This window comes from Haemaphysalis longicornis, unplaced genomic scaffold (genome assembly GCF_048455015.1).
Source record: "Haemaphysalis longicornis isolate Haplotype H1 unplaced genomic scaffold, Haemaphysalis longicornis Haplotype H1 scaffold_8, whole genome shotgun sequence".
Taxonomy (NCBI): Eukaryota; Metazoa; Arthropoda; class Arachnida; order Ixodida; family Ixodidae; genus Haemaphysalis; species Haemaphysalis longicornis.
In genome coordinates, this window is record NW_027526445.1 from 109,965,960 (window position 1) to 109,990,184 (window position 24,225).

A 24,225-nucleotide genomic window follows, 5' to 3' on the forward strand; every position below is an offset into this window, starting at 1 on the left:
ATATAGGAAAACTCAACGGTCACTTTGAAGCAGAGTGGGATTCAACAGCACTGTGTCAATGCACGGTGCGCTAATGCAGCAGAACAAGGGTAACGCAAAAGCAGCACACCCGTCCCCTACCCCCTTCAGCTGAAGGGACGCGTCATTGTATGGCCAGTTCGTGTGGTGTACATCTTAAGGAACGAATAACGTGGCGGTGAGTAGCCTTTATTGCATTCAGACAGCGAAGAAAAAGGTGTTTCCTCAAGTGCGCGGTTGGGGATACTCCGTGCCGGGGTCCCAGAGGCGGACAGGCCGGTTGCTCTTCGGGCTTCACATCAAAACATCCCAATTCGCCAGGACAGCACTTGCGGATTTGCAGCCATCGCAAGTGTACTGATCCCCTCTTATTTCAGCGATGCTGTTAGGTCCACAGGCTGGATATTGGTCGCTTGCCTTGATGCCTATGGAGAAACAGCACCAGCCAGAGCAGGCACGTATTAAGATAAAAAGAAAAAAAGGAATTCGCGTTAAAGGTTGGAAAGGTGCTGAAATTTCAGTGCCAAAAACCATGAGCACCGAAACGTTGCACACCAGAGCAAGGTTCATTACCGTATAGTAAGATTACAAAGTGCGGGTAACCGGCAGTAATTTCTAAAATAACTATTTATTCCCAATTTTCTCTTTTACAGATGTCTTTGCTTTGATTTGTGAAGCGATTCCATTATCAAGAAGGGGTAGAAACTGTCCGGTTTGTAAATTTAATTTCAGGCAAGGGAGCAAAAGAAAATTTGGTGTGGCCCCTTTTCATGAAGAATTACGGTTTGGAGAATGGGGTTTAAATTAGCCATACATAATTGTGAAAAAGCAGGGGACGGCCGTTCTTTTTCCTCTAACGTTACCTTTATAGTCAGAGGTATTGGAGCTGCCTGCCTGGTAAACAGACAGGGAGCCCATCCGCCGGAGCTTAACCAGGGCTACGAGGGCCACCGTTAAAGGCTACTTCCCTTCACCTTGACACTAATTACAACGGTTGGTTACATCGTCAGTATGGGGTTTTGCGGACCGCGGTGTCGCCAGTACTGTTACCTTTAATACACAAGGTGCCCTTGCGGGGTCGCCGTTTTTCTGTGTGCTAATAGAAAATGCGCCACCACGTTCCTTTTCCTACACCTCGAGCTTTAAACACGTTGAGCGTGGGGAGTTTGCTTTTCGACATTAAAATACACGGAACCCACGCCATATATGCTCCCCTTTATATACGTTGCACATCGTCAACGTTAGTGCGAGTAGTTCACGTAATTATGATTGATTCTGCGTTTTACTTCCCGGAAGTGGATCATCAAATAAACATTCAAAACAGTCCGTCCGCGAGATTTGAACCTGACGCATGCTCAAAACTTGCTTTTTTAAAAAATCTGCGAGAACAATCCCGCATTGTAACACAGGATAAGCCGCAGGACTGTACGGGTGGGGGGTGGTCTGAGGGATGAAGTTAATGTGTGTGCAACGTTCCACTTACATGTCACGTTGTGGGTTCCGTAGCAGGGACATTTGAAACAGGATAGGTTTTGGTAGATGTAAGTGCAGGACTCATCGTCCTTGCAAACAGGCGCCTGCGGTTGTACAAATCAAACGGTGACGGTTAATGCACCGAAGCCGCGTATCAGCAATTGCACTCAGAGTAAAACGTTGGTGTGTAAATAAATTTTCAGGGCTACCAATTTGTTAGCCCTCATCGTGCACAGCACAGTTTTTGCATAAAAAAGCAGATATTAGTAGAAGCGCACCACTTTTACTTTCTAAAAAAAGTTGCTCACACTTCTCACCTATAGTTTGGCGTTTCATTATACACAGATATTTCGGGACAAAAGTTGTCATTCAGCGGCTGGTTTACATGAGTTCTAAGCAGTCTATGCCCTTATCCTCCCGTAACTTGTTTGAGTGCGCTATACCTAGTAATCCTGAAAAAAAAAAGTAATGTGTAACGACCACACGTATGTAAATTGCCCTTCTTGCGCTTTCTTGGCATACTTTAAGGATTCCGTCAGAGGAAGATGAGATGACCGAAAAGTGGTCCGTTAGAATAGAGTGTTGAGAAAATTACTGGATACGAATTGGTTGAAGGCCACTCCACTGTACTATTTGACGCAGGTAAATAAATGCGGTGTAAAAAAATACGATGTATGTCAAACTGCACTCAGCTTGCCGCCTGAAGGAGCTGCACAATGGCCCATCAGAACTATTAGGAGTGCACTTCTAAACCGCGTTTTGAGTGACAGTTCGAGGGTAAGGTGAGGCGTTAAAGAAAACGAAGCACTTAATACCATAAGTTACAATCTTAGTCACATACCGTATAACTTTATTTAAACGCGGTAGCCACTCAGGTGCGTGATACAACAAGCCCTGACGGACAATTCCTCTGACAATACCTTGAGTGTGCACTAAGTTAGGCCTGATACCTGCTCTTGCCATTTAAATTCGGCTTCCTTGCGACTGTTATGAAATACATCCGCACAGCTTTTCAAAATAACTCATTTCCCTTTCAATGAAGTGCAGAGTTTACTTCAGCCACTATATCACACATACGTTCCGCACAATAGAAACTACATGCGATTCCGAAATCACCGAGCTCTCAAGAACTATCGCGAGAAGAAGCAGTCGTTTTTTATCTATTTGCTCTGTGCCGCTTGGGCTCTTGGTACTCAACAATTTTAAGCGCTCAGTACGCCCTAATGGAAAAAAGCAGTTGTGGTGACTCAGCAAGCTTTGCAATATGAACTACTTTTAAACCGATGTTCATCAGCGTGGTATGGCTTAGGTAAAAACAATACTCACATTTTGTCCGCCGCATCTGTTAGTAGTGTCCTCAAGAATAAGACCTGCAGAAGGGAACAAAACAGGTTGCACATAGCACTGTTACTTAAGAATAATGCATCGGACTTTAGAAAAACAGGAAGACAATGCTTTTTGATGCGGCACACTTTAAAGGAGGAATGTATTGTCAATAACTGTAGGTATCTTGAGAATACCTGTCAGACGGACCAGCAGGCTAACGGTCAGGCGGAACCGCAGGCTAACTAACGGTCAGGGAGACCCGCAGTCTAACGGTCAGGCGGACCAACAGGCTAACGGAAGGCTAACGGTTAGAAAATTTATTTCTCTCAAGCGTTTACTGCCGTCATCTATTAGAGTTTATTATCTCGGAAACAATACATATGTGGTACCATGAGCATACATCTGGGCGTGGGTGAACGCGAATAAACCAAATTTGTCGGGTGATACCGCCGTTGCGCAGAGTGCTGTATTGGGTGAGTTGGTAATCCATTGGCCGCGCTTGCTCTGTGTACCATGGCTTTAGTCCTCGATTTCCCTGCCCTGTATTACTCGGTTTCGCGACGAAAGCACGCTGTGAACGCGCACACAATTGCCCTGCAAGACCTAACGTATAGACGCTGCTCGGTGTAGTCACCGTTATAGGAATCGAACCCGCAATGAACATGGATGCAGCCTGGGCGTCCCTATATCACTCACCGGTTGCACGCGCCCTCACCTTTTCCCCTATCCCCCTCTTCTTCCCCCCTCCCTTCGAACGATGGAGCCGTTAGACGCTTTCACTGCGCAATCGCACGAGGTGCGGCTGACCTTGGTTCAACTTGAAGTTCGCATTGAATATACAAGGAACGAAGCGTTTTCTTAGTTTGTACCTGGAACAAAATCTCCGCTTAAAGGCATGTCGTGGCTACTTTGGAGAAAGCCGCTACAAAAGCAATGCCGTAACTACTAAAGCTGCTTCTGGTATTCTCCGCTAGCGAAGACAATAGCTTTCGCAATCCTTTCTGGAACAAAGTCCAAAGGGAGAGTCATTCGTCCCGCTTCAGGTCCCGTTCATGTATCGTAAATTTCCCAGGAATACCCTTGTAAAAACACGCTGGAATTTATTTGCTACCCGTCGCTAAGTGGATCACGCCATACACGTGGGAAATAGATTCCCCAAGTTTGGTCATAATGTGACCATAATATAAGATTTTGTACGCTATAAAAAGTGGACACCTGTCATGAAGGTAAGTGTATAGAATCTGAGGTGCCTCACATTCGTAAGGAGAAGCCGGGCAGTCTTTGACGCGGCACGTGTAGCCGGATGAACACTGAAAAAAAAAGTGACAATAAAACAGCGAAGTTCTTTCATATTGCGCCTGAGGAGCTCGAACAAAGACCACAAATAACAAATTATTGTTTGTGGCAGAACATTATATTTTCTTTTTAAGACGTTGACAATGAAATTGATTGTTTTGGTGATCTGCCTTGAATAAAGACACGGTACAACACAGCAAAAACCAGCGCCATTACGTATTTTAATGAATTGGCTGCAGAAAAATGCGTAAAATTGAATAATTTGTGCTACCACTGAAAGCCAAAAACATTGCTAAACTCAAGATGCATCCCCCCAAATCGTCAATTTTGATATTTTTCTATATTTTTGTTCACCATGTACGAAGTACACTGCACTGCGAACCTTGTACAAGTTAAAAAATAGGTTCATTTTAGCCCTGCCAGGTACCGTCAGGGCTGGGAAAGTTGAAAAGGAGGTTATCTGTACACTCTCCAGCATGAAAGCAGGAACAATGAGAATTTTGAGCTTGGTTTGGACCTGGTGCGCTTTGTTTGGAAGCGGAAGTTATTATTTGTGATGCGTTCAAGCATAGACAAATGAGAACGGTAGAAGTGACGCTCAAAAGAAAAGAAGAAAATATTGAAAGATGGAAAACAGAAAAACTAGGCGAGTATCCTAACTGACATGCATGGAAGATGGCGCTAGAAACCGTCGGCAAGATGGCACGAAGCTACATTCGAAGCCTGACAGAGCGTTTACTATATAGTGATTACCAACCCTATAGCACGGCAGTCATGCAGCGCTTATCGCGTGGGCGAATTGTGTTCAGGCGGCCAAGAATTACTCAGTTTTAATAAAATGCATACCAGAAAAGAGCTTCTTAAGGTGAAGGCAGAGCGGAGCTTAGCGAACGCGTCATCGTAGTTGCGACGAAGTAATCGGGGCTTTATTGCGTTAACTAGACATGGTACACTTGCTGCTTTCTGTGGTTATGTATGTGGACTCAGCGTGGAGCCTGGGAGCCTTCTCCTGGTTTCTGGTCAAAGCCTTAAAGTTACGGCATAATGGCGATCAGGAACGGTGGCTAATCAAAAGGCGTCTGTTCTTTCGGAATTTTATTTATTTTCTATAGCTTCGTTTGCCTCTGAACGAAACTGTAGCCAGGTATGTAATCTCCTATCTTTCGAATGAAGCAAAGCTTTATGCCCTCTTAATGGATAGTTCGATAGCTGAAGTTTATCGCAATAACGGTCAGCCATATCTGATGCGGGAGGACAACATCGCCGGATTTACGTTACAACAATAATGACTCGGCAGAACATAGGGACGTTGAAAGTTTGGCTCTGTTGAGCAGAAAGAAAAACTGGTGACTCAATGCACAGTATGTATTTGGAAAAAACTAGAATTGGCAAGGAAAACGTTTACTATTAGGAAATGGTAAATTCTGTTCGTTTAAGAGCGATTGACTCCGATCACGTAATCATCAAACGACAGCAGACAGACAACACGAAGCGAGGTCATTCCGGAACTTCCATAGAATGAGCATGACAATGTAGAATTCCACTCACCGAGCATGAGTTCTCCGAAGCGTCAATGCCAGAAAAAAGATTAGGAGCGATAGAGTTGCAAGAATTAAGTAAGGGCATAAAAATTCCGCTAGAACATCGTAGGAAAGTAGCATGGCGGTGCTACTTCGCACGGCTTGAACTTTCGGGCCATGAAGTAATAGTCATTGCTCACTTGGCAATTTTTGGCACTTTAGAAAATCGGAGTACGCGAAGAGTGGGCCTAGCTGAAAACTGATCACCTAGTACTGTATTTGAACATGTAGCCAGGTTGGATTCTCCGCGCTACCCACTGCACCGTAATCCGCACTGCTTCCAGCGTGTGGGACTACAATTCTCAAATTTGGAAGCAGCACATAATCATAATGGCGGATCAAACAGACGAAATATTTTTCGCCGAAATCACAATGCCCGCATGTAAGAACGCCTGACATCTCACGGGAAAGTAGTGTGTCTGTGCAAGGGCTTCGCGCTGCCAACGCTAATGGAAGACGTTAGGAGGTATTCAGGGGTATTCGGGATAGAATAATAGATGGTGAGAAAGCCATGCATGTCTTAGTTGTTTCTACCGTTTGAAATAAATAAAACCACTGGGTAACACAATGGAGTGTTCCGCGAAACAAATTAATACACCTACAAGAACCCTGCAGCGATTTGCGGGATACCTGCGCTCCTTGACCATTGCTTCTGCATAATCAACTCCGTGTGGGGGTACTTACAATAATCGTAGGATTCGCAGTTTCCGGAAGTGGCATAGTTGTAGTGCTTCACACATCGTTGGCTTCCTGAGCACTCGGAGTCCTGCGACAGAGTGAGGCAGAGACGGGGAGATGCGCCTCCTTTATTTATTTATTTATTTATTTATTTATTTATTTATTTATTTATTTATTTATTTATTATCAATTAACCAATTAATTGTTAATTAATAAACTAACCATCTATTAATTCCTTAATTTATACTGCGATATCGGGTCGCGATTTAGCAGGGCGGGTTACTTTGTAACGAGTACATAACATAACACAGAATTATACAGAAGCATGGTCGACGGCTGGTAAGGAAACGGACGGAACAACTAAAACAACAATCAAAGCAAGTGCGACTCGAATGAGGATAACGAGCTTTCTGAAAGAACATCATTCGCCAGGTCATTCCAGTCTACAATGGTTCGTGTGAAAAAAGGATATTCAAAACAGTTATTTCGCGGAACAAGTGCTTTAATCATGACGGAGTGCCGTTTTCTGGTACCATAACGTGAAGAATATGATAAAATGGGCGAATTATATACAGGGTAGGGCCCTTTGACTAACTGCAAAAGAAATTTTAAGCGAAAGATGCGATTTCTCTGGGAAACGGATTGGAACCCACTTATGTTTTGGAGTTCAGTAATGAAGAAGGGACCGTAAAAGTTAAATATAAATCGAGCAGCTTTCTTTTGTATTTTGTCTATTTTTTGTATTATTCCTAGTGAAAGGGCCGCAAGAGGTGAAACAAACGCCTCGCACAAAGCAAAACTGCCTCAGCAAATGAACATACGAATACACCAATAGTTTTCATCAAATCGCGCTAACAAATCTTCTATGCTTGCTGAATTAGCGACTCAGCCATCGCAGCGAAACAGAATCCGACATTCGTTAGCTCGAATCGCGTGGTGTTGCTACTTCACGTAAACTCACCGAAGTGCATAGCTGAAGAGTTGAGGGGTCGGCAGCCTTGCAGGGAATGAGCGCAGTTCCTGAAAAAAAAAATTAAAGCCGTTCCACTCAATGTGAAAGCGGACGGAAGTGCAGAGCAGTGATTCGCCATAATGGTCTGTAGCGCCGTTATCCGCTCACTGCCATCACCCAATGAAATTCAAACTTCCCGCCTTCGCAGGGCTCGCGCGCCCCCTGCCTGAAACTGCGCCAGCGGGAGTTCTGTTCTTTTTTGTGCTTGCTTTTTCTCCCGCGTGCCGGCGTTGCACTGCCACTTTTTTTTCGCTTACTATCGTAAAATTGGGCCCATCTCCCCGCGAGGGGGACTCGAGTAAATGCGTCGCATAGATGGTGGGTGTATTGCGTAAACGTCTAGTGTTTGGGGAGTTGGTGGTAGTGAATGCGTTGTATCAGCAGCTTCTTGACGCAGTTTGAATGAGTCAAGGATATAAGGCGCGTTCGTAGCCTCCATTCTGTGTCGGCTTTGTGGCGCAGTGGGTAGAGCACCATGTACATTGCGTTCCGCCCGCAGGGTCGAGGGATAGAAACCAGGCGCCGGATAGTATTTTTTTTTATATATAGTGTAGGGGGAGGGGTGCGGTCTACGACTACGGACGCCAACGCGGGTGACATCGTGAGTTACTGAAATGCTCTGCATTTAAAAGGGTCACCTTCGTAATTGAAATACGAAGATCTACGAAACTGCGGTTCAGGTGGTCTTCATTAGCTTAATCTTGGCTTGTAGGTCTGCCCCTTGCTTAAGCGAAATATGCTTAAAAAGCGAAGTTTGTTTATGCAAACGAAGTAAACTCAATGTCCACAATCCCGCCACCTAAAGTCAGAAATCCAAACTGCCACAGTTTACAGCCAAAGTCCACTTCAAGCCAGCCAAAGTACACTGGTGAGCTCGCTTATGGTGAACACGGGAGCGCGTGGCCGCCGGTACTATCAGAGCAGCGTACCGTGAGCTGGGCGAAGCATTACGCATTCGCTGTGCATCTCGAGCCAGAATTTGCTCTCAGCAAGCGCATCGCGTCATCGGAGCGCCTTCTCGTCTTCTGCTATGCTGCGCATCGTCTCTGAATGGTGGCACGCTTTGAGCCTTGAATCCGCGATTCTTGTATGAACATGCCTAATAAAAACACAAGGTTTTTTCCACCGTAAAGTGAATCGAAGTTGTAGTGCCCGAGCTCACTTCAAGCTCTCAATTTATTTCGTATAAACGTTGTACGCATATGTTCCTTATGTTTCAGTGGCAAACACTGATAAAAAACAGTGATTAAAATAATCGCCATCTTTTTATCAAATCTGCTTGAAGCAAGCTGGCGAGTTGCAATGTGACGAACCGATTTCATCACATTCAAGCTAATCAACGAATAACCGCTAATTGAGAAACATTTTTTTGGCGGATTTCAGCTTCCGGCCATTTATACAGCGGCTGATTGATTCACCGCTAACACAAGATGAAGTTAGCCGACGAGGCTCAGACGCTCCGATGCGCGGGCAGAACGGATAGCCTGGCTCGTCACGCACAGCGCATGCGTGTTGCTTCGCCCAGCACACGGTAAGCTTCTCTGATAGTACCGGAGGCGACGCGCTCGCGTGTTCACCCTAGGCGAGCTCACCACTGTACAGTCATGGACAATTCAAATACGAACCGCGGAGCGCACGACCGAAGGTACCGGTGCCGTCACCTGCCAGCGGCCGCCAAAAACGCACGGACATGCACATTTGAGATGGCGGGAACGAGGCTGCATGTCCCGCTGCGATATGTTGGCCTCTGCTCGCTCGCATGCTTCCCTTGTGGCCATGCCGCAAGAGCGCTGAAAACCATTGTTAGCGATACGGCGCGAGATAGTATCTCTGGGGCACCGTGTGCTCGGATGACACGAGCGCCAGCTCCCCGTGTGTGCCGGCGCCACATTTCCGACATAGTTTTGCATATGGGTTGCAGTAACTTGCGCAAAAAACGATGAACACCTGGGATGAAAACCATGCTCAGTGCTGCCCGGTTCACAGATTTGTACAAGCACCGGGGTGCCTGCCAAAAAAAAAAACAAAAAAAATGGCCTCCAAATTGTTGTGCAAGGGAAACTGGCCTTAGAATAGTTGGACCTGCCAACCCACTAAATTTTTGTTAATATTAGGATTTTGCCAGTAATTTTCCCACCCCACACAATGCTTGCAGTTAATGCACATTGCTAATGTGTGTAATGTATATGTAATGTATAACAATAATGTATATTGTTAATGTTAATGTATGTATCGTTTGCTACAACCCCTGAACAGATAAATGACCTCCGCCATGACTCCGTGAAACAAAGGCGCATTCTTGTTCGCCAGCTCATTGTTACATACCCAAGCCACTGCATCACGAACGCAAAACCTTGCAGGGCCATCAAAATTTACGCGGCGTGCATTTATTTTTGTCGCCATTTCTGTGCGCTGGTTTTCTTCAAGAAAGCATGATGAGCTCAGCAGTATGGCTTACGAGAGCGTGCTCGCAGTTTCCGCGCAAGCACTTGCCGCAGCTGCAGGTAGTTTCGCGCCGCATTTCTCTCAATGCGAACAACGCCTTCAGCTGCAGCGGTGGTAGAACTTTCAGTGCGTGCAGCGCTCTTTCGGCATGGCGACAATGCAAGCATGCGAATGAGCAGAGGGCAACATATTACAAGCGCAGCGGCGCCGTTCATCTTTGCGATCTGTCGTCGGGCGCTCCTTTAATTGCAATCTTATTGGCTGTTCAGAAAACTGGCGTTCAAGCAAGTCCGCGATAAAGATTCAACTCGCCCAATTACTGCGACATCATAACTACGGCTATTCTGCCCTATGTCCTGGATGGCCCATTCGTGGACGGTGTTTTCTTTTAAATGCGGAGCATTTCTTAGTCGCACGATGTCGCGCTTCGGCGTCGGCGCCGTCCACACGCTCACTGCGCATGCGCGTCGCGTCGAGGCGCAGGTGCGCGTCTCTCCCCCGTACCCTCCTCGCTCTCAACAACAGGTGCGGCGGTGCGGGAGGAGCGCGTGTACCCCGTGCGCTCCGTCGCTCTCAACAACAGCTGCGGCGGTGCGGGGGGAGCGCGTCTGTGCGCTCATGCGTCGTAGCTACCCGTGCGCTGCGTCGCGCTCAGCAGTAACGGCGGCAGGGCGTGTACACGTGATAACGGCGTGGTGGGTGCGTGGAAAGTTCGCGCGCTTGTGTACGGAAGTGTGCGCATGCGCGTCTCTCCCCCGTACTCCTCTCCCTCGAACGCGGGCGGTGTGTATATAAGCGGCGGAGCGCGCGTTCGGAATTCAGACAAGGGCGTCTTTGCTTGGCTTTCGCTTGACTTGACGCTTTGCTTGACGGCCCCAAGCAATAAAGACAGACTTTAACTTTACACTCCTTGCCTTCGCTTCTCCATTGAATAAACAAGAATAATAAAGACGAAATAACAACTAAGCATTCACAAACCATACCCAATTACTTAACATTCACGCGATACCCCCACCACTCTGCGACGCATTTACTCGAGTTCCCCCCGTGGGAAGACGCGGGCGGGTTTTTTTTCAACAAGGCCGAAGCCCTGTGCGCACGCCACGAGCAGTCAGCGCTCTCCTGGAGGACCACGCGTGGCTTCAGCTGCGGTGGCCTCCGTGCGGGGCAGACCTGAACCCCATCGAGAATGTCTGGGGAAAAATGAAAATTTACCTCGCCCAAGGAAATGACTGTAGCAGCACAGCTGAAGAGCTGTGGAATGCAATTGCAGACGAATGGGAACGCCTTCGCTGCCGTTCACAAATTGTAAAGTCTCTTCACGAATCGCTCCCCCCCACGAATTCGCGAGGTAATAGACAATTAACGCAAGCTTGCACACACCTAATAAGCTTTTAGTAAACCACTCTCTGTATCGCCTATTTATGAAGCGAATAAACCATCCCAATTGTTTTCAGTGCGTGATATCAACTGCATGTTCGTCACATAACAACCAGCACTGCTTCTTTATCAAACTAGCTTGAACGTCACTTTTCTGTATTAAGTGGGATGACAAAAGAAGCGCCCGACAACATATCGCAAAAATGAACGGCGCCATTCCGCACGTAAGCGCATGCACCACGCTGTGGGCCGCCAAACATCGTACCGCCCGCTCGGTGCACCCCGCACGGCGTCGCCGGGTGCCACATTCACGAGAAACAAAGTGCTGCGACCGAGATAAAGAAAACTGACCAACGCCTCCTGTATTTTTACCATGCCGAACGCGTCAGCCTGGACCGGCCAACCAAGCGCTCTCTTATTCTGGCCTCTCTGCCCTAATCGTAGCCTTCCCAGCGCTTTACTCACGTGACCGGTTCATCTTGGGACGACGCGTGGTGGAAAGCGGCAACGTTGACAAAACGTGCTCCGCCGAGGCTCTGAGTTTTCTAACGCTGGCAAGAGCAACATTACCTGGCAATCTCAAACATTGGTTGCCTTGGCCACCAGGCACAAGCCTCTCGAATTTAGTTACCGTTGGGTGATCCCGGTTCAGATCGGGGCCCCACCTTACGACATGTGGGCATTGCAGGCGTACTACTCACTCCCATAGGGAAGCGCGCCATGCATTTGGCATTGTAAAATACAGGAAGCGAGTAACTGACATGCATTCACTGGACTGGAACACGCATGCTCCCTCAGCTATCTCGACAGCGGGCGTCCGGCTGGAAGGCGTCGCGCCGATAGTTATCGCGCACCGCTCCTTTGGTCCGCTTTTTTTTTGTGACCGCCAGAACAGTGGCGACAGGCCTCTCAAGCTTGGACGTTCCCTGGTTTCCCTATAGGCGGCGTAAAAATCGACGCCCCACGTGACTAGAGTGTACTAGAAGTTTTAGAGTGGCCCGAGCGGCGGCCTCTCCCATTGCTCCGCCGGGTCGACTTTCGCGCAGAAAATAAAACCGGTATAGCGGCGGCGCGGCCGTCGTCGACAACTGAACAGGCGGCGCTCCCCGGCACAATCTCCAAGCCTGCGCGCGGCAAAATTTGCGTTGCTCGAGGCGGTGTTTTGCGCTTGCGAAGCTGATTTATTTTGGATTATGAAGTTTAACGCGCCGGCGCTACACACGCGATGAGGCAAGCGGTACTGGGGGGCTTCGGATTAATTTTAACCACCTGGGGATCTTTAACGTTCGCCGAAATCTCGAAGACACGCGCGTTTTTCGCTTTTATCCTCCGTCACAAAAGCGGCCCCGCCGCCGCCGGGAATCGAACCTGCACCTTCGGTCAGCTGATTTAGAAAGTAGACGGTGAAACGTTATGACTCCGCTTGAACGATACTTTCTCATTTTTTATGCGTTTTCAGAAAACGTTAATTGTTAATACACAGTAACCTCTCGTTAACTCAAAGTCGTAAAATTAGCTGAAAATTTTGAGATAAGCGCAGAGCTTCGAGTTGAGTCAAATGCAGAACATTTGTAGCCAGGTGCCTGAAATAACAGCTACTGGTGCTAGCAAAACCACAATTGCACAGGGGAGATTTATAATGAAGGCAAAATAATTCGCAGGAAAAAGAAACTTTTATTATTGCAGAAGAAAGAACTGTGTTGCGCTCGGCGGTTTCGCGTTCGCATCTGCACCCCAGAAAAGCGCACCCGAGCTTCTCAATGCATCGCATGAATTGGTGGTCGCCACCACTACATTCTACCTTGTTACAAAGCAGACGCAGCATGTATGTTATTTCTGCCGTTGTACGCACGCACTTCTGGAGGCTCCTCGTCCGCGTGATCAGCTGCGTCGTCCACAGCAATGATGTACGCGCCAGACAGCATTCCGGTAACGGGGACGCGTAGTCCACGTAAACTTGCACTTCACGACCGCGTTCGGCGGGAGTAATCATTCGACCGGGGACCTTATCAGCTGCCTGCAGCGGACTTTGCCTTGTGTCCTCTCTGCCAGTATTTCGAGACATCCGTGATCCTCCGAAAAAACGTTTCCAGATAAAGCGGGCTAATGCTTAGCGCCTATGGGAGGTAAACACACTGTGAGAAAAAGTTTCGAGAAGATATTTTGAGATAGCAGAGTTCGAGTTAACGAGGGATTAATTTGACGGACAGGCACCAGGAATGTTTTTCCCTTCCCCTCCTTGACTCTGCGCATGAAGCAAAAGCGGCGGGCGCACATTCTATGTAGGTTGCAAAAAGTTTAATGTTTTTTTTACGTTCTCATTTGGAACAAAAATACCAAGAGCCTTCTGGGCTACCCCTGCCATTGATGCTTGTACTGTCGTTAGTGGGCTTTCTTAATTATTTTATTAACCTGCTGTGTCGCATATTGCAGGCACTTGGTAAGGAAGTGTGTACTGAAAACGAAGTGCTAATTCTGCATGACCAATCCTGCATGCCAGGGGAAGATGCCGCTGTGTTTACCTGTTGTATTTGGGGGGGGGGGGGGGGGGCTTCTGAATCCTTCCGTGCATTTTTGAAAGTTTATTAGCGATCTCTTGGACGTTTTTACCAGTTGCTTCAGCAACAAGGAGCTCCACCATGACAGCGTTATGGATGTGCCGCAGCCCTTATTCACAGCAAACACCTTAACGGCGTTGGTTGCGACCAGGACGTGAGACCTTGACAGCAAATTTGGTTGGGTTCTGTATACATTGTGAGACGGATTCATTTCTATATAAAAGGTTTAATTAAGTTCTGTGATTACATGCGAACGTAGGAGCAACACCTTAAACTTAGCCGTCGCTAATGATCGAGGGCGAGTTATGAAAATGCGTTGGCCAAAAATGTCAATTTAAACCTCTATGTTAGCGTTATTCCTAAACCTTTACCTGTGTAGACTTTGTGCATGAATTCCCGCGTTACATATTTTCTGGGCTATGGAAAATGAAAACAAAATGTGTATTTTGTTCCAGTTCCGTTTATTTGAACCTCCATGTTAGCGTTCTTGAACCTATAGAGGTTCAAGAACGCTGTTGTCATTGTTGCTGTCAAGAACGCTGTTGTCACGCGGCATCTGGGAGTTCATTGTTGTCGCGGTCAATAAATTTTGTGATCTATGTTTTGCATTTGTGTTATGTGCGTGTAATTGTACCATCAGCATACTTGTGAATTAAATTTGTGTTAATTTGATTCAACTCCTTTCTTGACCTAATCAATGGAAAGGTGGTGCGAATAATAGAACGTTGCAGGAATAGTTCTGTGAAAGACGGTCATTGGGACAACTGAGCTAACCGCTGGGCTAACCCCTTTTTAGTTAAAAGGATACCTCGCTTGCGCGTGTCATTTTCTGATCGGCCACCACGGTGACCCGTAATTATCCCAAGCGGGCCACTGCCTAAATACTGCTATAATAACAACTCACGCAATAAAAAACAAACGCAACTTATGATATTAACCCTCATAACTACCGTCCGAGCGTAAATTGCAACACAATAAATAAAAAATTCATCTGAGAAGCTATCATCCCAGTCCTCATATATTTTTTCATGTTCTTTGCGTCGACCAACTATGTCCATCAAGCAGCACAATAACAACACAATCATAAAGCAATCATGAACTGGATCATACCAGGAAATTTCGCGCAAAATACTTTTTATGGGACATTGAAAAAGCGAAAATGTCGCTGCAATTACTTTATTTAGAATCCGCTACGAATGCTGCAAAGGAAAATCCATAATTTTCCTTGTTGTTGTCGAGCGGGAAAGGCAAAACTAACGCAAAATGAGCTGCAGCGTTTATTTTTCATTTCGTTACCCCAGTCCACAATTGGACTACCCGCAGAACAATTTTCGAGTGCTCCGCGCGTAAAGCAGCAGCGTTTCCTGGCCCGCGCGCGGCCGTGCGCGCGGCCAGCCGCCGCTTTCGCTTTCAGTTGTCGTTGACTACAGCGCCGCCACTATTTTCTGCGCGAAACGAGCACCTCTCCGGGCGGCCGGTCGGGCCACTCTAAAACTTCTAGTACACTCTAACGCAACGTTTTTAGATTAGGTCAGTTTGCAAACTGCGCCTCGACAGGCGGCACCATTTTGTCGCCATTCCGAGAGGTGGCGCTGGCGTTGCGTTGAGATCTAGTTTGGGGAGCGAGGCTCACCCCGGCCATGTGTTTTCGCTGTGCTGTTGGTGCTCGCCTGTTCGTCACGTCTGTATTAACGTATTAGCGCTGTGCTGTCATCGTGCATACATATTTTAGTGGATCTCTGAAGTGTCGGTGCGGTTTGTTGACGTGCTGCGCGCCGGGCTGCCGTTCGGGGTATGCTTCGGAAGCGGCCAAGTTCGTGCAGCGACATTTCTTCAAAGCGCCGAAGGGTCCTGACGGATTGAAGGCGTGGGAAAGCGCGATTCCGCGGAAAAACTTCAAGGTTACGCCATAAACATACGTTTGTGACATTCATTGTGAGCCTTCAGACATCGTCAAGTGTTACGAACACGTCGTGAACCGTCAAACTAAGGATACCGTAAGGCAGGTGGACTCGGAGGGACGGCGCGGCGCCCCGTATTTTACCTGACATACCTGAGCATCTGTCGGCACCAAAGACGTCAAAGTCATGCCGAAAACCACCCAAATGGATGACAGTGGTTCCCACTTATGTTTCATCCTGCCAAAATGATGGGCCTTTGCGCGATGAAACTGGCGTAAGTGGCGGTATGAGTGGTGTACAAAGCGCCGAAGTCAGCACGTACGTTGGGAACTGAGCTGTGGTTCGCGGTTATGCAGGAATTCAGCAAATGTCCGACATTTCAATCGTAGAATGTGAAGGCTTCGCCTACCCAGGTTATCTTCTACAAGCTCGAAGATTCTGGGTGTGATTGAGAAGGCGGCAGTAGTCGGGCGAAACTTGTCGGTTGAAGTTAATTCAAGAGGTTTGCTTGTCCCGCCGTGTAGCTACAGCGATAAAAATGGGAATACTCAGCCCCAGCTGGCAAGGCGGAAGAATGTAGCATCATCCCTTAAAGATCATCCCATTTGTTCCAAGATCAGCCCTTGGAACAAATGTTAGCTGTTTCCAGACGTTTCATCCGCAACAACTGCCGTGAAAGGGCATGTAGTGTGCGTGGCACAACATATTCGCGGTGCTGTCAGATCAGATCCCTAGCCGGCGCGGTGCGTGTTTCCGTCTCCAAAACGCGGCGCGGTAGCTAAGGCGCCGTGCTGCTGAACGCAAGGACTCGGGTTCGATTACCGGCCGCTATTCTGATAGAGGCGGAAAGCGAAAACACCCGTGTGTTCAGCGCATGTTAAAGATCCCCCTACGTGGTCAAAATTAATCCGGAGCCCTCCACTACGGCGCGCCTCATCCGGCGCGTTAAACCTTTTATAAATCAATCTGACTAGTCAAAACTGAGAAGTGTTGCCTATCTGTAGATTGCAAAAAAAAAAAAAACGAGCAGGAAAAATCAACACAGAAGATAGCATAAGCGATGGCTCAAAGGAAAACTACCAGGCTAAACGCTTTAAAAAATCGGCACATCAGGGCTACAAGAAGATAAATGAAGGCTAAACGCTTTAAAAAATCGGCATATCAGGGCTACAAGAAGGTAAATGAAAGTTTCTGTGACCCTAACAGATAGTCCATCAGATACAAACCAACAAAAAAAGAATAGCAGTACGACAAACATTCTGATCCGAGAAAAACGTTTATTTCTTTTAAGAAACCACATTTATACCTGTCAAGGAAGTAAAAAACATTCGTTTAATAATTGGTTCAATTTTCTTTGTTAACAGCGAAGCTGTTTAACAAATCGTAATTTTTTGTGTCCGCACTTAAAATACCAAGAATTTGCTGAGCACGTGCTGAGCGCGCACATCAGCACTTGGTTTCCAATCGGCTCACTTGATCAGTTTTATTGGGGTTGTAAATATGTTGTGAAAACGTGCCTACTGCATTTCCTTCCACAGCGTAAATAAAAATTTCGAGGCGTCTTTTCTTGATTTCAAGTAGATGGCTGACTATTGTAGGCTTCCTCGCAGTTTCAGCAGCGTAAGACGCGTTCGGATATGCTTTAAACATTATTGAGCTATAAGAGATCCCGTACTGGGGGAAAATAAATATATGGAACGGGAAGCAGCCGAAGACAAGCGGACTGTGCAGTGTTTGCCTTGCCTTTTTTTTTTTTTCTTAAGTACAGCTTGTTTCTCGTCATAATGTCGATAAAATGTAAAGCTCTTGTCTCTAAAGCGTAAGAGTAGAGCGAAGTTGGATTTCGCATGTCAAAGAAGAACATTAACGGTGTGCGGTGGTCGTTCACCGGCGCCTTTCCAAGCAAGGAGTAGCAGACGACGCGCCGAGACCGATCTCAACGCTACCGCAGCGCCACCGCCTGGTCGGCGACAGACCCGGCCCGCGCCGCTGTGCTTGGAAAGCCGCGCTCTTTGCCAACTGACCTAATCTAAAAACGTTGCTCTAACGTGACCAACCTACAGGGCACTTTTCGACCATCCAGTCCACCAGACGGCGCAAGCGAAAGGTTACTTTGGTATGGAATACAAAACATTCATTCCGTGACTCAAAGAGCCAACACAGTTCGCTTACAATGTGTTGTTTAAAAATATTATTAACAAGTTCCGCATCAAACATCGGTTGAGCAAAAATGTACGCAACTTTTTACGAACAGCCGACTGGTGCACCACCTCGTTCTGAATTCGCAACCACAAAGCCGCCAATTCAAATTGAAACCGCTGCAACGGCCCACTGTTTCGATGTGCGCGGAACACTGTTTTCGTGACTGTTATTGCTGTTATGTGCTTTTGCGTCCATCAGTTGTTGAGAGGACTGGCAAATCACGGGAATTGGGTGCTTGGAGTGACAAATGTGGGAAATTCCGCATCGGAAGACAGCTGTCGAGGCCAGAATATTTGATTCTTCTAACAGAAGGTGAGTGTTATGCACTCCGCTAGAAAGACGGTGCAAACGAAACCGTTGTCGCAGTCAATACCTCATTTGTGCCCTTCGTTCGAAATCTTAGCGCAAGTGAACGAGTTGTTATGGCAAAACAAAATGTTGTCACGGAAGCGACGTACAATTGCAGCGATCGAAATGAAATGTCCTGGCCTCTGTAAACTTGCGGATGTAAATAAACGATTTGTTCTCACTTGCTGCTCACTGTGGTCAGTGCCAGTCGAGGCCATCTGGTCACCTGGCGTAACATCACTTCACTAGCGCGGCGCAAGTAAACACGCGGCCAGCGTGCCAGCCAGGAACCAGCAGGAGCAGCCACGGCCGGACTCGACGCTCCTTTCGCGCGCGGGAGGAGGAGAGTCGAGTCCGGCCGTGGAGCAGCGAGCCGGCGGCCGCCGTGCGAGGGCAGCCTAAGGAGCTCAAGCGGCCTGTGCAAAAAGCATCCGCCATGTTTACAAAGCCGTGTTTACAGCGCCATCAAGCGGGCATACTCGGTAGTTCACGACGCCGCCACTACGCTTTTTCTGGCACTACAGGCAAAGCTAGACCAGAGTCCCTTAATAGTCCCTTAATACCGTTCTGGTCACGAAACTTCTCCGTCACTCTATGGGAGAGCTTGATATGGTGCCAAGAACGGCCGCTACGCGGCGCAAGCTGTCTTAGGGGGGCCATCGCCCCGCTGCGCCCGGCGGAACGCACTGGCAGCGGCGGCAGCCCGAAGGCGTCGTGTGGAGGCAGCTCGGGGTATTCCTTCCACCAAAGTTTGTGCATCAGCGTCACGCGCACTTCATGTGCCAGTGCACCGCGTTCAAGGTTGACGGCATGAAAATTCGAATGCACAATGCCTAAGACGCTGTGTGACGGGCTGCAGCTCCGGATACCGAAGCAACAAGGAAAAGGCGTCGCTTTTTTTTTTTCCCCATGCAGCGCCTAACTTCGAGAGAAATGGAAGAGGGCTATACCGCGGTTGGAAGCTGGCGGTTTCAACTTCGAAAGCAAGAATGTTCGGGTTTGCGAAAAGCATTTTGATGCTAGCGACGTTGTAAGAGCCGACGAGCGCATCGTGAACGGGGTGGTCGTGTCGCTTCAGCGAGGGAGACTTCGGACGGATGCCGTTTCAAGGATTTTTTACGGGCTCCAGGCCTACCTGACAAAGCCTAAACCACGTTCCCGGCCAGCGAAGAGGCGGCGCGAATTGTCTAAGCGGCGTATCATTAGCACCAAATTTAAGATTTATTGCATGCTTTAAATCATAACCGCCCCACCCCCCAGCATCCAAAAAAATTAAAAAAAATGTATTATGTGGTGCCTCGGTAGTGGCAAAGGCGGCCGAGAAGCCAGCACTGGCGTCAAAAGGAACTTCCAGATTAGGCTGTTGTACTTCCCTTCCCGAGGAAATCACGGGCTGTCGGTCAGTAATTAATAATGCTAGAAACAGTAAACACAAGGAAACGTCAAGCGGCGGGTGTCCCGTGTAAACTGCGTGGAAAAAAGTGATGAATCAAATCTTAGGCACGTGAAACTCGTGTTTAGAGCGGTCGCGAAAGCGCTCGGCTGCTATAACGGCGCCTTCGAAAGTCACCGCGTCAAGAAAGCGATCAGCGCTTACAAACGTGCGTCCAAAACAACTGTGCATTTGGGTGTAAACTCAATTGAAAGATCTGGAATAAAACTTCTGGCTTTACCATTCACTTCATTTGAGTACTTGGGTAGCAGCGCGCGAGAGGCAAGCCGGATATAAACCAAAGTGATTGCTCCTGTACTACCCAGTCGTGTCTCATTCCGTTCACCCTCCTCCCCCTTTTGCAGCACTACCAGAATAGAAAGCTCACCTACCGCATCAAAATAATCGCCCTTTGGCCAGGCGCAAATATAAACACGATGTCGAGCAGATCTAGCAGTAGTTGCTCGCATCGGTAGCATGGTGCGTGAGCATCATCTTTCAACACTTGCGAACTATTACGTACCGCTTCGAAGCATCGTAAGTACGCATATAATTGGGCTATGAGGTAAATATTAACACAATGCGTTATCGCGTGGTGTGAGAACACTTTAAATGCGCTGCTGTTTATTAGGTAGGCCCGCACTCCCAAGCAAACTACGCGTGCGTTCCAAAGTAAACAGGTCTCATTCGTCGTCGACACTGGATCCCGTTTCGACTTATTTATCTGGTGGCATTGATGCGTTCAGAGACGTTTAAGAAAAGGTAACAGGAAGAACAGCACGCACATAATCGCGTCGAAACGTCGGCAGTAGTGCGCATACAAGCCCAGCACTGGCGGCGGCTTGTGGCCCCCCTACGACGGGTGGCGCCCGCTAGCGAGAGATTTTGCCTCTATATCAACCTCCAGGCGGAGTTTCGTGACCAGAAAAGCATTGAAGGACTCTGGCTAGACCTTTGCTTCTCTAAAATCCTCCCTGTTCTGTGGTGGTGAGCTCGCTTAGGCTGAGCACCGGAGCGCGTGGCCGCCGGTACTATCAGAGCAGCCTTCCGTGGGCAGCGCTAAGCATCCCGCATGCGCTGTGCGTGCAAATCGAGAATGTGCTTTCAGCGCGCGCATCGCGTCATCGGAGCGTCTGCTCGTCTTGTTGCGCGTCTTGAGCTAATAGTAATGGTGTCTCGCTTTGAACCACGAATCCAGGATTCTTGTATGAACATGTCTAATAGAAATCACAAAGGTGCTTTTACAACGTAAATTGAATCAACGTGTTGTGCCAGAGCTCGCTTCAAGCTCTCAATTTCATACTGATAAACATTGACGCATCCATTCGCTCGGTTCCAGTGGCAATCAGTTACAAAAAATAAATTCCTGTAAAACGAGCGTCATCTTTTTATCGAGTCTGCTTGAAGCAAGCTTGCCAGTCGCAAAATTACAAACCGCGTGCATTGCATCCAAGCTAATGAAGGGATAACCGTTCACTCAGAAAAAAATGTTATAGCGGATTCCCTTTTCAGTTGTTTATACAGCGGTAGATTGCTCCTCTGCTACAACAAAGATGAAGGTAGCAGACGACGTTGAGACGCTCTGATGATGCAATGTGCGCGCTGAAAGGATAGCCTAGCTCGACACGCACAGCACATGCGCGTTTCTTCGTGCATCCCACGGCAGGCTGCTCTCTTAGTACAGGCGGCCACGCGCTCTGGCGTTCACCCTAAGCGAGCTCACCACTGTATCTCACATAAAAGCACGGCGAAGGGCTGCCCTCTTCTGCATCGGAGTTAATATGTCAAAAGAAAATGAAAATTAGGTATTAGGTTTGCCGGCCGGCGCGCAGTCGTTCCATTTAGATTTTTTTTTTCCGGCAGCGTAAAATACCCACAGGAATATGGATATGGCTACGCCACTGCTCGTGCTCACCTTTCCGAGCGCTAAAAAGCTGGAGGTTGGTCAATGTCATGTGCAAGCTACGTATTCGTAGTTTGAACTTTGACAGCTGAATTATAGTCGACCGATAACTCACCCAGCCTTGTAGCTTTACGGAAGGGGTTTCGAAATGAGCGTACGGCACATGAAAATCCCCCCGCGCCATCCAGAAGTAAATAATTACCAAGGTTCGGAAACAGGGGTTATTTCTGGCACGCAGGAGTTACCTGGCGTAAGGTATGTCGCAAGAAAGCTGACTTGGCGGAAAACATGCTTTCACTGTAACTCCCAGCTTTTCTGAAACACGCATAACTTCCCCCACTAAGCCTGCCGCGGACTTTTCACAAACACGGAATTGAACATGTCCGCGAACAGAACCAAGGTAGTTCAAGGTATTTGTTAAAATTAGGCCTCGCTGAATTCGATCACACAGTATTCCGTGTAGTTACGTAATTTGCGCACAGCAAGGAGCTTTCTAAAATAAACTGCAATGCAGAACGGATGACATACCCAGCAGAACCATAAGCCAGAAGATGGTAGAAGAGAAGGTTGACATGGTGTCTCGGATGGATAGCAGACTGGAGTCGCGTCCCGTCCCAGTGAAGCGAAACAACGTGTTCAACCGCCTTGCGTGTGTGCGGATTGACTTGCAAATGCGTACGGTTATGAGCACGTGTTCAAAGCAAGTGTTCCCTCCACAACCGGCAACCCAACAATGCAATGCGGACGAAGTACACGAAATAGACAGGGCTATTTCCCGCATGCGCAGTGGGAAGTTGCCTTCGCAGCGGAAACGCAGGACACACGCGAAAAGATTGTTTCTTTTTTATTGTCCCACGTTCCTACCATTCGCACTATCAATGCGGCTGGGGCTTTTCATTTCCTTCTGTTCTTTTTGTTAGAATTTTTTTTCGCATACAGGTCTGCAATGTCACTGACACTGTCATTCAATGAAACGTTCTGCCAGCACAGAACACGAAGTTTCCTACACGCATTCAGCACTCGCGGGAACTGACATTCAGTGCGAAAGTAATTTCGGGACACGAACCATCAACCGCCACTTCGTTACAACTCTGCCATTTGCTTTTTTTCCCGCGCGGAACATGCGCCGCTATCCGTTTCGTTATCTCGAGAAACAAATTACACCCTGTTTGTTCGCTAGAGAATGAGGCGCTGGCGTCAATGTGCCTGATTTCACTAGTTGATTCCGAACATTTGTGAACCTATACTAACGCGATTGTTTTTAGAACCAGTTTCATCCGTCTCGAACACGGCCAGGATAATGTGAAAAACGTACCGAATGTCGTTGACAGCGATAAACCGAAGCTTCCTGTCAGCGAAACAAGTCGGCGTAAAGTATTCTTTCTGCGAATAATGACTGCATTGGTAGTTGCTAATGGGCAGGAAAGAAAGAGAATGCTGGCTTCTTCAAGACCTCTCAGTTTTTACTTATGTGCACATGGTTTATAAAGTTTTAAATTCTACAAACAATGCCCATAAGGGGTGATTGCTTAAGAGTATTACGGTTTGTTGGACAGTTACTGACAGGGAGCCAAATGCCGTTTGCTAGATATGCATGTCGGACTAAACGCATGAACTGGAAATTTGCACACAGACGTCAATCAAAAGAGCACCCTCTGTAGGTGCGATTTATCATGACTATACAGCGTGCGGAATTCGACACACACTACAAATATTTTCAGTGCAGGATATGTTAATTGTTTACTAGTATATAGATCCACTAGAACTCAGCTGTGAAGCCCTATTCTCGCCTGCACAAATTTAGAGTGGACTGTGATTTTGCCGGAAGACTTTTATGATTGGCTTTCAATTTTGTTCACGTGCTTCCAGTTGCCAAAGCGGTTGTCTGTGCTTTCGTCATTTAGACGTTTCATGACGTTTACGAGCACCAACTCTAAATTTTGCATTATTTCTCGTTACTGAAAGCGCATAATTCGTTGCCCCAATGAAAATCTAAACTAAATGCAGCGGTCAAGACAACGTATGCCTGTCTTTGCTATTCAACAGCAATAAGGCTTGTATGTGGTTTTCTGATGGAGGCGAAAGGCAAAAACCCCCGTCTGTACGAGATTTCGGCGCAAGTTAAAGATCCCCAGAGGGTCAAAATTAATCTGGAGCCCCCCGCCCCCCCCCCCTCCCCCCTATGGCACGCTTCATCGCGTGCGTTGCGTCGGCGCGTTAAACCCTACAATTAATCAAGGCTTGTATGTCACGCCCTCTCTGTGATTGGCTGAGAAGGCGTGACGTAATTTAATCAGTAGGCGGGAAGGATCACGTCACACATTCGCAACTTATGGTTGACTAAAAGTGACGTAATGTTACGTAACAGCTAGAAAATGGCGGCTGCTGTCAGCGTGAAATAGGGCAAAAAATTTCACTGACCTTCGGCGCCGTGAAATCCCCGTGAATTTTCACCAGGCGCAGTTTCGCATGACGCATGGTTTAGAACATGTTTCGTACTGAAAGAAATAATAGCTTTGACTGTAAGAGGTCCCGGGTTCGATTCCCGGCCGCGGCGGCCGCTTTTCTGATGGAGGCGAAAAGCAAAAACGCCCGTGTGTACGAGATTTCGGCGCACGATAAAAATCCCCAGGTGGTCAAAATTAATCCGGAGCCCTCCACTACGGCGCGCCT

The 24,225-nt window shown here is 47.6% G+C and overlaps 1 protein-coding gene across 1 annotated transcript; it reads right to left on the minus strand.

Annotated features, from left to right (window-relative positions):
- Positions 1 to 236: 236 nt before the first annotated feature.
- On the minus strand, positions 237 to 22,339 carry LOC144148651 (uncharacterized). Its single transcript, XM_077680167.1, has 8 exons — positions 22,081 to 22,339; positions 7,333 to 7,391; positions 6,378 to 6,459; positions 5,662 to 5,690; positions 4,073 to 4,127; positions 2,818 to 2,861; positions 1,502 to 1,595; positions 237 to 443 (listed from the first exon to the last, which is right to left on the minus strand). The coding sequence occupies exons 1-8, from the start codon at positions 22,331 to 22,333 to the stop codon at positions 313 to 315; spliced, it is 747 nt and encodes a 248-aa protein (XP_077536293.1). The 5' UTR covers positions 22,334 to 22,339; the 3' UTR covers positions 237 to 312.
- Positions 22,340 to 24,225: the final 1,886 nt, after the last annotated feature.

Excerpts from the sequence above, each read along its gene's own strand:
- LOC144148651 (XM_077680167.1), bottom strand. The coding sequence starts at position 22,333 with ATGCGGGAAATAGCCCTGTCTATTTCGTGTACTTCGTCCGCATTGCAT. Across the intron at positions 7,392-22,080 it reads CTGGCTTATGGTTCTGCTGG|GAACTGCGCTCATTCCCTGC; the intron begins GTATGTCATCCG and ends TTTTTTTTTCAG. Across the intron at positions 1,596-2,817 it reads ACAGATGCGGCGGACAAAAT|GCGCCTGTTTGCAAGGACGA; the intron begins GTGAGTATTGTT and ends GTACAACCGCAG.